Source organism: Varanus komodoensis, unplaced genomic scaffold (assembly GCF_004798865.1).
Source record: "Varanus komodoensis strain SLA01 unplaced genomic scaffold, ASM479886v1 scaffold46_3, whole genome shotgun sequence".
Lineage (NCBI taxonomy): Eukaryota > Metazoa > Chordata > Lepidosauria > Squamata > Varanidae > Varanus > Varanus komodoensis.
In genome coordinates this window covers 1,057,569-1,071,422 of record NW_025336044.1, presented here as the reverse complement: position 1 = coordinate 1,071,422, position 13,854 = coordinate 1,057,569, and the positions used below count along the sequence as shown (strand labels likewise).

Genomic DNA, 13,854 nt, shown 5'->3' with positions numbered 1-13,854 from the left:
AGGAGGAAAGGTTTCAACTTTGCAGCCATTACAGTTTAGAAAAAAGTCAGGTCACGGCCACAGATGTGCATAAAACTGTACCTGGCATGGAGAAAGCGGAGATTTGGTTTTTCTCTGTCTCAGTACAAGAACCCAAAGAGGTCATCTAAGAAATTCAGGTCAGACAAAGGGAGGGCCTTCTTTGCAGAATTTTCTACCCCCAAATGTGGTGATGATCATCAAACTGGGTGCATCGATCAAGGAATTACATGAACACACACACAGAGCAACACAAGCTGTGGCCACTAGTTATTTCAGCCCTGCTGCCTCCAGGGTCAGAGGTCGCCTCTGGAAACCTCTGAATTACGCACCTGGATGCCACCAGAGACGAACTGCTAAGTTATCACTTCAGTATGGCTGGAGAAACTTACTTGCGGGATCCAAAGCCACTTCCAAACACTTCTATGCCAGGCACGTTTGAAGAAAAGGAAGGTACGGGCAAGCAACCCTTCTCTTTATTTTCAGGCTGCATCCTGGAATCTAATGCATGGTGAACGTACCTCCGTTGGCTCACTTTTCTTCCCCAGCAAAACACCCTGGTTGTTCATCCAGCTCATGCTCCCTAAAGTTCTGGATCAAGTGACAGCAGTCCTGTTCTTCTGCTGAAAGATGCTCGCCAAGCCGTTCTGTTTCCTCTCCAGTGTTGCTGAAGCTGGTCACAATTTGCCGTGACTCATTTTAGCCATGTGCAGCTGTGCAACGCACACTTGACCCTACACTAAAAGTAGATGAAGACCAGTTTTGCCCCGCTAAATTTATTTATTTATATTGTGATTTATATCCTGCCTTTTTCCTACAAAGGACTCAAGGCAGCTTACATCATCTCTCCTCCTCCATCTTATCCCCACAACAACAACCCTATGAGGTAGGTTGGGCTGAGAGTCTGTGACTGGCCCAAAGTCACCCAGTTGGCTCCATGGCCGAGCGGGGACTCGAACCCAGATCCTCTGAGTCCCAGCCCCGTGCTCTTAACCACTACGCCACACTGGCTCACTGGTGTTTTCTCCTCCAACACTTAACCAAGGATGCCGGTTATATTGCATGCTCATTGCCGATGCGACCGACCACATCGTCTGTGGCCTCACGTACTAGCTTAAAGATCCTCACATCATCTAGAGAATAAGTCAAAAATCTAGACGGGGAAGTTGGGATCCTGACTCTTGTGAGTGGAGAACACGAATGTTATTACCGTCATAGATTAAGCAAATTCTGACGCTTGGCACGAGGCTGTTTAGTTTGTCCTTTTCATCCTGGTTGTTTTGTCTGCAGCAAAATTAAATTTCTTGCAGCATCTTAAAGACTAATAACATTTATTATGGCATAGGTTTTGTAGACTGGACTCTGCATCATCAAATGCATCTTGCACCGAATGACGTGGACTTTAGTGCCCCACGGCAAAGCTGTGATTAAAAAAACGAAGATGGGGGTGGGGTGGGAAAACTTTGCTTCAAGCAGCCGACAACCAAGATTGGGACTGCAGCAAAATTCCACGAATGAGCCTATAAGAAGGGCTGCACCTTTACCCTCCGAGGTGTCACAAAACTTGTTTTTGCAACCATGCTAAAGCATCCAGGAAATTCAGCCCAAACAACTTGGTCTCCCCTTGGGCCTGCATTTTCGAAGCAGCGCACAGCCGAATAGCTCGCAAATAGCTAGAAATCCCAGAAATTCCTACAGCCCGTATTATCTTGGATAAGACTGCTTAGACCGTGTGCAGAGTTCTGCCAGCTGGCTGCAGGATGGGTCCACTGGGGAAATCATTGAGAAACGGCTGAGGCAACGCTCAGTGCGCTGGCAACGGAGGAGGCCGTGCGGCTTTTCTTTTTCTTCTTTCCTTCTCAGCACAGGTCAGCCGCTGGGACAAAAGAGGTTTTGTAGGCAGGCCTAATCTAGAAAGCAGGACCATGGAAACCTAGCGGGGGGTAGAAGCACTGGAATTTCAGCAGCTTTCGTTCCAAGCGGCAAAGGGCGGGGGAACCAGCAGGCCTTTTCCGCCCACCCCACAGAAGCCCGCACCCCCAGTTTTTACGGAGAGCTGACCCCCCCTCCCAGCCCCATTTCATATCCAGCATGCTACTGGCGTGTGGGGTGGGGTATGGGGACGGGGATGGGGATGGGGGGACAGTTCCGGTGCTCCCTTGACGTCCGGCCTTGCTTTCATTTGCAGGTTCCCGAAGCAGCTGTGCAAGGAGCTTCCTCCAAACACCGCGCTTGGTTTCTAGCAAGTTTGCGCCTTCTTGATCATGGCGGCTGGTCTTAGATGAAAAGTGCGACACGGAAACCGGGAGTGGTGTGACGGCCTCCGTGGGGGTTTTGTGCCACCCACAGCAGAGCGAGGAAGCAGCCCACATGGTCACGCTGGCAGAGGAAGGTAAGCCCCCGGGATGCCCGGCTGAGCTTGCTTCGCAGGGAACACCCTGGCCAGGGGTTATATATGGCAACTCCCATCCGCCCTGGCCAGCACGGCCAGTGGCTGGGGACGATGGGGGCTGTGGTCTAACGAGATCTGGAGCACCACACGCTTCCTAGCCCTGCGTGGTCACAGCAACGCAACCCAGTTGCTGTCGGGAGACATTGATTTGGAGGAATAGTGGCCGCTCGGGACTTTTGAGGCTCTCCGCCTGGGTTCAGATGCGCCACGATCCACACGCGGGGCTTCCGGGCAGCTGCGAGTGGCTGGGTTGCTGTCGAGCCTGGGCCACAGCGTGGTCCGAACCAGCCGCACTAGCAAGACCTGCTTGTTCACTGTGAGCCCCGCACAGTGGCTGGCGATTTCCTTGTTCCCTGCGGTTTGCGATCTCATTTGGGTTCGGGAGTTATGGCAGCCCACATTCCAACAACAACCTACCCTCTAACGCCACCCTCACTTAATCCGTACTCGGCCCGTGGTGTCGCACGGCCCAAGCCCGGTCGTTGGGACGGTCCCGAGTCCAGTCTCTCTGCCCCAGGGGTCAGGCGAACCTGTTACCTTCCCAGGGCAGTCGGAGCGCACCTTCCATCATCCGTGGCCACGGACCGTGCTTGCTAAGGCTGAAGCGTGGCCCACATTACCTGGGCAGCTGGTACAGGCCCCTCCTAGGCGTGATGAGGGACTGTGCCAGCCGCCCAGGTGATGTGGGCCGCGGCGGCACTGGTGGCCCCTCACATGCGAGGGAGGCGGTCTAAACAGCAGGACTTCCTATGATCCCCATTTTTCCGGAGCTCCGAGTTGCCATGTCCGCCCCCAAGGTTGCAGGGTGGCCGCAGTCCACCTGCAGGGGGGACCGAAGAGGGCAGGGCTGCCGGCAGGTGCTCTCCTCCTGACGTGCCCCATCAGCATGGGGGAAAGGCCACCCAAAGAGGACTCTGGTCCAGAGAAGCGGTGGTGGGAGGGTGGAGATGCGCTTTGGGTGGGTGGCGGACGGGCCAGTAGGGTGTGTGAAGTCTCCCAAACATCACTCGACTCGTTTCCCCCGTATGCCTACGAAGACACGCATCAAAGGCACTGCACGCCAGAGGGAAACTGGCGCGCTCGGACAGCGGTGCCTGCCAGGGCATGCTGGGAGTGCAGCCCTCCCTCACGCTTCCCATGGTGGCTGAGGATGATGGGTTTGGGTCAAGGGCTCTATTCACTGCAGTGCGGTGGAAGAAGCACCGGCTGGGGAAGGCCGCTGGAATGAAGCGAGCCCTTGACATTCCCGTTTCCCATTTGGCATAAGCAACCTCTCGCGGCAGCTGCGAGGGCAGAAGCTGAGCAGGGAGAGCCAGGGACGCGTGACCTCTCCTCGGAAGAGCCAATTTTGCAGGAAAAAGTCAGATTGTGGCAGTCCAGATGAGGTCCTCGCCCCTGCCTAGCAGGCTTCTCAGATTATTAACTTCCGAACTGCGTGGGAGGCAGAGCTGAAACCACCGCCAGAGTCCATGCTGTGAATGGAGGCTCTCTCGGGACAGTGCCTGCCTGGAGAACGCAGATGTGTCTGGGTGCATTTGCAGCCGTCCGGGTGGCTCCAGGCCTGCCGGTGGCGTCCTGCAAGCCACCTGCCTCATCCTTAAACTCAACAAGCTCTTTAGGAGAGGAGTGCTGGACAGCAAGCGTGCGGCCCAAACCTGGCCCTCGGGGCTGCCCCAGGTGCCACCCCCCCGCCCCCAGGCCCAGCCCCGACTCCCCAGCCACCAGGCGTTGGCTGCTTTCCCCATTTTTGCACCGCTTTCTCTCCGCTTTTCTCTTCCTTATTTCTCTTCTTCGAAATCACTCCTAAGGCTTTGCTGCCGGCAAGGATGTGTTAGGCTCAAACGCACTGACGGTCGGGCTGCTCTGGGTCCCCCGGCGGGAGCTGAGCTGCCTTCCCTTCGGCCGCGGTTCTGTATATGGATACCCAGGGGGAGTCCCCACGGAGTGCAGTGGGACTCCTCAAGAACCAAGTGTATCGGCTGCTCGGCTGATGTGCAGGTGCTTCGGCAGTTCCCGCCCGAGGTCTCCCTTCAATGCAGAACGGCACTTCCTGGCCACACGGGAGTGTTGAGCAGGGCTAAGGGTTGAAGGACCCTCTGCCCCACGTCCTCCCCACTGGCAGGCTCCGTGGGGCCAAGATCTGTCTCTGCGAAGCGGTGCCTATATTTAGGCACACGTAGGAACATTTGGGGGGCCCGTCGTCAGTCATTCCGCCACCCAGTGCTGCAGACCATGTGCCCTGGACAGCTCTGGTGCATTTCTGAGATCTCTGGGGCTAAGCAGTGGCACGGGCGGCTCACGCTTTGCCAGGAGTCTGTTTCTGCAGAGGAGAGAACGTCTGGCAGCTGCAGTATGGATTAAAACGGTCTCTTCTGCAAGGTCCGGGCATCGCGTCCTTTCCGCTGCGCTCCCTGGCTCGTCTTGCAGCATTCTGCATGCAGGAGATGCCGCTCTGTCCCGGGGCTGGGCTGCCGGCGGTGACCCCGAAGCTGCGGCAGCTGCAGCTGCCCGGCTGGCTGGCAGGCAAGGTCCCGGCGCGGCTCTGCTGAGTCCTTCGCTCGGCTTTCCAAGCCCAGGCATCACCTGAAGAGCAGGGCGATATGGTCCTGAGAGCTGCAGAGAGCCGGTCGGAAGTGCTTGCATCAGCCCGGGAAGACAACACAACCCGCGACCTTCCCCTTTTTCCTTTCAAGGACATGTGGAGTGCAGGTATAGTAGAGAGACTTCCACTGAGCGTGGATTCCTGCTTCTCTTTTTCATATCTGCTTTTATCAGAGAGTCACTAGCACAGGGCTCGTCCTGCAGGTGCACCTGACCGCAATCTCTAGAGCGTGGAATTCCACCGTGGGGCCAACAGATCTTAGTAACCACGGGGTATAGATCCCCTGAGTCCTTTTGGTGGGTCTGATTTTTAACATCTTTTGGTTCCGTCATCTTTTTATTTCCCTTTGAAGGCTATGTGGGCTTTCTGAGATGTGACAACGGCGAGCAAACGCCTGAGATGGTTTGTGACTTGGCTAGTTCCGATTTATGGAAGGGCACCTTGCTTTTAGAATGCAGTTACTCGGGCCTGTTTTGTTGTGTACCGAGGATGGATGGAGCCCGTGCTCACAGGGCTGTTAAGCCGTACTTACTACTTCAGCTGATTGATTTGTGGATAACTGGACAGTTTTCCATTTTTAACCGCTGGAGTTCCGGCTTCAGGCTGCAGCTCTGTGCCCCATACCTGGCAACAAGCCCCACTGAACTCTGTGGGTCCCATAACGGAGAGCCACTGTGACGTAGCGGGCACTGCACTCACCCACGAAGCTCACTGCAGGTCAGTCACCGGCCTGGCCTACCTCTCAGGACGGTTGTGTGGGTGAACGTGAGAGGAAGGAGTGCGTGTGTGTCCTAGGACCCCTTGGGGGAAAGGTGAGCTCGATGTGACCGTGACACACGGAATTGGGCAGTCAATTGCGTGTTTCGGGGCAGGCGGGACTTTGTGCTTAAAATAGCACCACGGGATGCTTTTCAGTACCTGCTCGAGAGGCATTTGGGCAGCAGGACGGCTGGAGACAGTGCCCGGTGTGGTTTGGGGGCAGAGCTGGGGGTCGCCACCCCCCTCCCCGGATCCCCTTTCCCCCAAGTGCCGATTGCGGCTCAGCCTTTGTGGCATCCCCCCATTCCAAGGGGTCTCCTGGCCGTGCCTGCGTGAAGCTGCTTGCTCAGATTTCCCGCCCTGCCCAGCCTGGGAACATGCCCCCCTCTTCCTGCTGGTGCCCCCCCAATGTGATTATTTATTTATTTAGGGAACTTCTATGCCACTCCATTCACCGAAGCCTCGGGGCAGCTCACAAACATAAATAAATAACATCCTATAAAACAATATAAATTAAGTCGCCCTGGCCAAAGAATAAAATAAATAAATAATATTAACAATTAAAATTACTACTGCATTGCATTCACTCCACATTTTTCTTCTTCTTGTATGGAATCCAAGTCAGTTTACAAGGTGGTCCTTCTCTCCTTTTAATCCTCACAACAACGGCCCTGTGAGGTAGATTGGGGTAACAGTCTGTGACCGGCCCAAAGGTACCTCGTGAGTTTTATGGCTGAGGGAAAACTAGAAATGAGATCCCCTGCATCCTATGCTAACCACTAGGCAACACTGGATCCAGCATAGAATTCCCTCCCCAAAGTGACCCACCCCTCTCTTAAGCCTGGCATTTTAACTTCTGCTTTTTTCCCTGCTGCTTTTACTTACGTCATGGTACTTATGGTTTAAGGACTGCAGCTTTGGGACTCTAGAATAAAGAAGAGTGAAGACAGGCATAATATCAAGTATTCCGTGAGTACTGCCTTATGGAATAGATTGGACCAAGTGGCATGGCTCTTTCTTCTGAATTGTTTTGCCCTCTGACCTTCTACTGAGAACGCTGATCCCAGTCCCGATGTAAGACCTAAACACAATTTGGCATGACAAACACAAGCCTTTTGCGCACATCCTCTCCACTGGCCTCATGACCAGAAGGACCCCCTCAGTTTAAGCTAAGAATAACCACAGGTTCCTGTGTCATCCAAACAAGCCAGGATCAGAAATCACAGTTTGAACTTGGCTTGTTTGGACAAATCATAGTTTGAATTAACCACAATGTGTTCAGATTTGGGGGAAGTGGATGCCCTGGAGGAGAAGGGCAAGGGGAGTGGACAACCCTATTCACCTAGCAGTAAACAGTGATCCAACAGTACTGCCCCACAAGTGAGATTCCCCACTAATCCATCCCGAAAAGCAGTTTGAAATGCACCAGAAACTTTCAGCATCATACAGGTTTTTGAGAATTATATCTTTCAGAATGTCTGAAAAAGCAGTATGAGCCAGTCATGCCGAGAATCATGCTTATAATAGCAAGTAAGCCAAATTACTTACTTAGGAGTAAGGGGCATTGAACTCAGTGGGACTTGCATCTGAATAGATAGTTATAGGATTACACGCTTGTGAAGTTCTCCTCCTGTAATCATATCCATATTGTGCCATTCCCTTCCATCTATGGCCAGGAGCTCGCCAACCATTACGTGAGAAAGAAAAGCATTTCTTCTGAGCATGTGGTGATTGCCTTTTGCTGCTGTCTGCATCCGCGTATTCTAATGAAGGAATGGATTTCCTTTCAGAGCAGAAGAATGCCCCCCCCCCCCACACCCTCATATAGGCTTGAGGCCAAGGATATACTTTTAGAAATGGAACCCCCTCCTTCCTCCTCTCCCGACAGTAGGAAAATACAGCCCAAATTGTTTCTGGCCGCCTTAGAGTGGACAGGTTGTGTGGGGAGCTATTCCAACCATGGCACTTTGGAGGACATACGGAGGTGTGGCTCCTTGGCCGAACACGTGCCTGCCAGTCCCAGGTGCGGACATCTGAGAAATCCGCGACAGATTCAAACGCACGCACGTTCTTCAGCATACGACCCACAGGTTCCACAGAAGACCGGCCTCTTTGGAGGCATGCGATGGGGAAATGCGAGGGGGAAATGGGGCAAACGTGACCTGGCTGGTGCACATTTGGGCTTTTGCACGCTGGTGCACCTTTGGGTTCTGTGAGTTTGCACCAGAGAAACAACAGAGAGAAAGAGACTTGGCAATGCATGAGAAGTGGATGGAAAGGGTTTAACAAGATCTGCACCTCTGTAGGGCTAAGAAGGGATTCTACTTGAAACCCTGGGCCATTTATGGCCCTTCAGACACAGCAGTGCTGGACTGGATGGGACCGCAGCCTGACTCAGTCTAATGGCAGGGTCGGGGTCAGGGTAGGGTGCAACCTGGTGCAATGGCTAGCTACCATAGCTATAGCTGCCGCAGCTCCCAGGCCCAGGTGTGGAAGAGCCTCCGATGCTTCCAGCATTTCCCATGGGGAGCTGCGGGCTGTCAGATGCACTGCCACACCACCTGGGCGGAACAGCCTCTTTTCCCTGGAGCACCTGACGGTAAGGAGCCATTTCTTTCTGGCATGCAAAGGGCTGAGTGTGGGTGGGGCCATTCACGAATCACCACAGATGTGGGTGTGAACGAGCAACGGTGGGTGTGATTGCTCTGAGCAGAAAGGGACCGGTGGAGCCACGAGGGGGTGATGCTCATCTCCCCGTCTGAGGCCACGAGCCAGCGCTGCCCAAGGACGATCCCCCAGTCACGTGGCCAGCATGATGCCACAGAGCACCGTTTCCTTCCCACCAAGGTGGCACCTATTCATCTCGCATGCTTTCGAGCCGCTAGGTTGGCTAGGAGCTGGGGGAAATGAGGGGCCCGCTCCGGCTGGTGGAGGCTGGGCTCGCACCACTGCAGCGCCGACCATTTCTGGCCGACAGCTGCGGCATCATCAAGCCGCCACGCTGCTGCTTCTCCCTCCGAGCCAAGCTTTCGCAAAAGAAAATCAGCACATAGTTCTATATTCATGACCTTGCCAGGTTCAGAAACATAGTCGGTCTCTTCCGTTTGCTCCGTAGCTTCCCCTTAAATGCACCCTCTGAGTGTTCTCACTGTGGGGATGCCTCTGTCAGTTGTATTCCATATTTTAGAAATCACAGATGGACCCCCCCTGCCATCATGTGGTTCCCTCCCCGGCAGTCTGCTCCAGATCCCTGCGGCATCCACCACTGTTGTTCAAGCGGGTTGTGGGGGCAGCTTCTGTGCCGCTGAAGCTGAGGCCGCAGGCCTGGCCTCGGCTGCAGCGATCCGTCCGGCCACGATTCCTGATGCTCGCCCCACTTGGGTGCATCGCTGGCTCCCCCGAGAAAGGGTTCTGTGCAGACTGTTTCTCAGCTCTTAGGAGTACCTCTCTGGATCCAAACGGAAGTGGTGGTCCTTCAGCACCGCCCCGCTGAAGCAGGCGCCCCGGAGGGCTGCATGCCAAAAGCAATCCCTTCTTGGTTTCCTCCCGGCAGCCACGGAAGGCGAGCCACAGATGCAGCACTCACAGCGATGCAGCCCCGCCAGTGAGAACGGCTCGGTCTACCTTTGCCCCAAGGCCTGGGTCCAGCCGACCTTCACGCTCGCCGCCAAGGCTCGGGTTGTCATCACCGGCTGCCTCTTTGTGGTGGCCGCGTGCAACAACTCTGCCGTCTTCTACAGCGTCTCGAGGAAGAGACAGAAGTCTCACGTGCAGCGGCTCATCCGGAACCTGGCAGCGGCGGACTTGCTGGTGACCGTGACGGTCATGCCGCTGGACGCCGCGTGGAACGTCACGGTCCAGTGGTACGCCGGAGACGCGCTTTGCAGGTTCCTGAACTTCCTCAAGCTCTTTGCCATGTACTCGGCCGCGCTGGTGCTTGTGGTGATCAGCTTGGACCGGCATGCCGCGATCGTCCACCCGCTTTCTTTTGCCAGTTCCAGCCGCCGGAATCGCATGATGCTTTGCATCGCGTGGACACTCAGCCTCTTGCTGGCCTCTCCCCAGGTAAGAAGCCAGGGCGCCAGAGAGTCCGCCCCGCAGGAAAGGCCCTGTCCTGCATGCACATGAGCGTCAGATGGGAGGGAGAACGCCTGAACCGAGGTCTGCTTACTTGTGAGTAGACTGAGTAAAGCTTTGGCAAAGACTGGGCGCACTACTTGGCAGTGCTGAGCGAAATGATCCTGCTTATATTATTTATTAGATTTATATCCCTCTTTTCCCCTTATAACAAACCCAAAGCAGCTTACATCATTCCCCTCCTGCTGCTCTCAATCCTATCCTCACAACAACCCTGTGAGGTAGGCTGGGCTGAGACCCTGTGACTGGCCCAATGTCACCCAGTTGGCTCCATGGCTGAGAGGGGACTGGAACCCGGATCGCCTGAGTCCCAACCCTGCACTCTTCACCACTGGCTGTCTTAAAATCTTACATCTTATAGTCATGTTTGCTCTCACCTACGGAGGGAACGTGCTGTCCCCGATCTTTCCCAGGGTGCAATTTGACCATCATTTGGTCCATCATTCGATCCTTCCCACCCTTGGCTCCTGACCCAAGGCCTGGGGAATGGACAGCTTCCATTCATGGTCTCCCCATCTCACCCAAGCTTTCCCAAGTCAGAAACTCCCAGCAAAATGGTATGTTTATTCCATATTAATTTTCCTGCATCGCCTGCTGCCTTAAAGGCTCATTGCTGGGAAGAAATGCAGGATGTGCTTTGACATGAATAAATCCTCTCCCCTGCTGTGCATGTGATCCATGCACAAATGTGTGCCATGAGAGGGCAGGCAGCGGAGAGAACACCAGAGGTGTTCCTATCTGAGATGGTCGCCCTGAAGCAACAACCGCCCCCTCACAAAAATTTCATCAGTTCAGCCTGCTGAGTATATAAACAAGCTCTTTGGCCTGTGGGAACAGACTTCCCACATCACCTGGGGGTTGGACTAGCTATCCTCTGAGGTCCCCTTGAATTCTGTGAGCTTTTTGAGACAAGGCATTTGTTGCACGCTTGTCGTTCCCTACTCATGGATTTTCACAGGTTGCTTGGATAATAACATGACCTTCCAGATTAGCATCATTTTTAAACAGTAGTTTCAGAGGGTTTTTTTTTAAATGTTAAATTGGGGGAAATAAGGTATTATTCCTGATGTGGAAAGAAAGTACAAGGACAATGAGGTTCAATATTTGAGGTGGGGGGTCACAGTGGTCACTGTTGCACCCGGACTGGGGATTTCCAGCTTCTAGTTCCCACCTGTTACTCACTCCCGGCTTTGGGCCAGTCACTGCCTCTTCGCCGAACCCACCTCACCCGGTTGTTAAAAAAGCAGCGTGAAAATGTGCAGGGGTCTGTAGACTTGGGAAGGGATGCCCAGTGCTCCCCGCAGCCTGCCCACCACTTAGGAAAACCTGATCTTCCTCCCGTGTCAATTCTAGCTCTTCCTCTTCCACCTGCACACCATCCCAGGGGTCAATTTCACTCAGTGTGTGACGCACGGAAGTTTCAAGGAGCACTGGCAGGAGACCACCTACAACATGTTCACCTTCGCCAGCCTCTACGTCACCCCACTGTGTGTAATGATCATTTGCTACACCCGCATCTTAGCGGAGATTAGCAAGCAACTGAAAATTAACCAAGGTGAGTTTCCCGTCCTTTCTCTGCGTGTGATACAAGCTTTGGGCTTAGCGTGTTACCTTCCTCATTGCCTTCAAGGGCCTTGAATTTCAGGGAACTCGCTCTTTGTGCTGTCTGTCCATTGCCAAAGCCACAAATGATGGTAAGCCTCATGCTGGGAGTTGTAGTCCTGGAGGAATCTTTGGAAACACTTACCAATCCCTTATTTCTAACACCTGAATGGTATCATCAGCAAACTTGGCCACTTCACTGCTCTAAATAATTTATGGCCATCCAAAAATCCAACTGATCAGGTAACCCCTCCCAGTCCAGGTCCTTAGCAGACCCTACACTTAAATTCCTGCATTGCGGGGAACTGTCCACCAGTTCACAGGGTCCCCCTAACCCCCCGGAGAATGCCGGTCCACATTTGTAGGAGCCTGCCGTCTTGGCCTGCGCAGTTCCTTCTGTTGCTGGTTCAGACGTCACTCGCCCCGGTTCCTCAGGTAACTGGCCCCTTTGCAACTTTCCCACAGGCCTGGCCAGGGGGAAGGACGACCACATCTCCAAGGCTCGCATGAAGACGCTCAAGATGACGATCGTCATAGTGGCATCTTTCATCATTTGCTGGACCCCTTATTACCTCCTGGGTTTGTGGTACTGGTTCCAGCCGGACATGATCCATAAGATGCCGGAATACATCGGCCACTTCCTGTTCCTCTTTGGCTTGCTGCACACCTGCACGGACCCCATCATCTACGGGCTCTACACACCATCGTTCCGCGAGGACATGAGGCTCTGCCTTGGCACGTTGAAATTAACTCTGACGCACACGGAAAAGGCCCTCGGGTCTGTCTCGGAGATGAACAATAAAGACTCTCGGGATCGTGGCCAGGCACCGTCAAGTGCTTCCAGTGGCGCAGCACTCACTGTATTATAGAGGAAGGATCTTCATTAAGGGAGACGCTCGGCACAGACCCACACTGCATCTGTGACATTGGGGTGCACTTGAGAACATGCAGCTAAGCATGTGAATGGACTCCGGAAATGAACTTGTTTAATGCGGGGGGGGGGGGGCAACCCACAGGCCCAGTTCCTGAGGCCAGCGGTGCCACCACTGCACAGGGCACAAGAGGGTCCCCCCTGCGCAAAGTTTTCCCCAAAGAGGGTCTCTCAAAGGCTTCTCCCCACTGCTGCAGGAAACATGGCACAGGACAGGCATAGGCATCCCCAGAGGGAAAATCTCGCGGCTGCGGGTGGCCCTCCAAGGGTTCCATGGCGGGGTTTCCCCACAACCCCAAAAGGTTGACCACCCCAGTTTCCACTCAGTGGACACCAAGGAGTCATCAGCTATTTGGTTGCCCACAGGGCAGGGTGCAATTCTGTCCAAAACGTGTCCTGAATTAAATGTGGCTGGAGACCAGATATAATGTAAATTATACTTCCGGTTGGATCCAGTTTGGGAAACAGTATGTTTTATTTGGGCTTTGGTTTATTTTGCTTTGGTTCAGAGGAAGGCAACAGGAATGACTCAAAACAAAGCCCCATGGAGGAGATTGAAAGAACTGGGCATGCACATTTTGAGAAGGCTGAGGGGAGATGGGATGGCACTTCCCAGGTATTTGAAAAGTTGTCACACTTCTGCTCTCAGAGGCAGCGTTTGGGACCAGCCACTGTGGGGGAAACGAGGGGGCTTGCCTACCTGTGGGTGGGAAAAGCCCATGACTGGAACACTCTCCTGAAGCAGGAACACAAGACGCACCTGGCACAGAGAGCCCTTTCCCCACCTAATTTTCTTCTGGGCTCCCCACAAGGAAATTGCCGCAAGCACCCTCCCTCCTTCAAAGTCAACAGGTGGACATACACCTGCGGAGCACCGGCACATCACCTGTGCCCAGGCAGGGCAGATCTCCTCACTGCCCGATTGTTCCAAAGGGTTGTTGTTAGTCGCGAAGTCGTGCCCGACCCATCGCGACACCATGGACAACATTCCTCCAGGCCTTCCTGTCCTCCACCATCCCCTGGAGTCCACCTAAGCTCACACCAACTGCCTCAGTGACCCCATCCAGCCACCTCATCCTCTGCTGTCCCCTTCTTCTTTTGCCATCCATTGTTCCCAGCATTGGGCTCTTCTCCAGGCAGTCCTTCCTTCTCGTTAGGTGGCCAAAGCATTTGAGTTTCATCTTCAGGATCTGGCCTTCTAAACAGCAGTCAGGGTTGATCTCCTCTAGGACTGACCGGTTTGATCACCTTGCAGTCCAAGGGACTCGCAGGAGTCTCCTCCAGCACCACAATTCGAAGGCCTCAATCCTTCGGCGCTCAGCCTTCCTTATGGTCCAGCTTTCACAGCCATAC

General features: G+C 54.1%; 1 protein-coding gene across 1 annotated transcript; it reads left to right on the top strand.

Annotated features, from left to right (window-relative positions):
* The first annotated feature begins 392 nt into the window (after positions 1 to 392).
* GNRHR (gonadotropin releasing hormone receptor) lies at positions 393 to 12,439 on the top strand. Its single transcript, XM_044444998.1, has 6 exons — positions 393 to 471; positions 2,300 to 2,410; positions 4,898 to 4,993; positions 9,385 to 9,896; positions 11,322 to 11,523; positions 12,036 to 12,439. Exons 1-6 carry the CDS (start codon positions 393 to 395, stop codon positions 12,437 to 12,439), a joined length of 1,404 nt encoding a protein of 467 aa, XP_044300933.1.
* Positions 12,440 to 13,854: the final 1,415 nt, after the last annotated feature.

Excerpts from the sequence above, each read along its gene's own strand:
- GNRHR (XM_044444998.1), top strand. The coding sequence starts at position 393 with ATGGCTGGAGAAACTTACTTGCGGGATCCAAAGCCACTTCCAAACACT. Across the intron at positions 472-2,299 it reads CACGTTTGAAGAAAAGGAAG|ATGAAAAGTGCGACACGGAA; the intron begins GTACGGGCAAGC and ends GGCTGGTCTTAG. Across the intron at positions 11,524-12,035 it reads GCAACTGAAAATTAACCAAG|GCCTGGCCAGGGGGAAGGAC; the intron begins GTGAGTTTCCCG and ends ACTTTCCCACAG.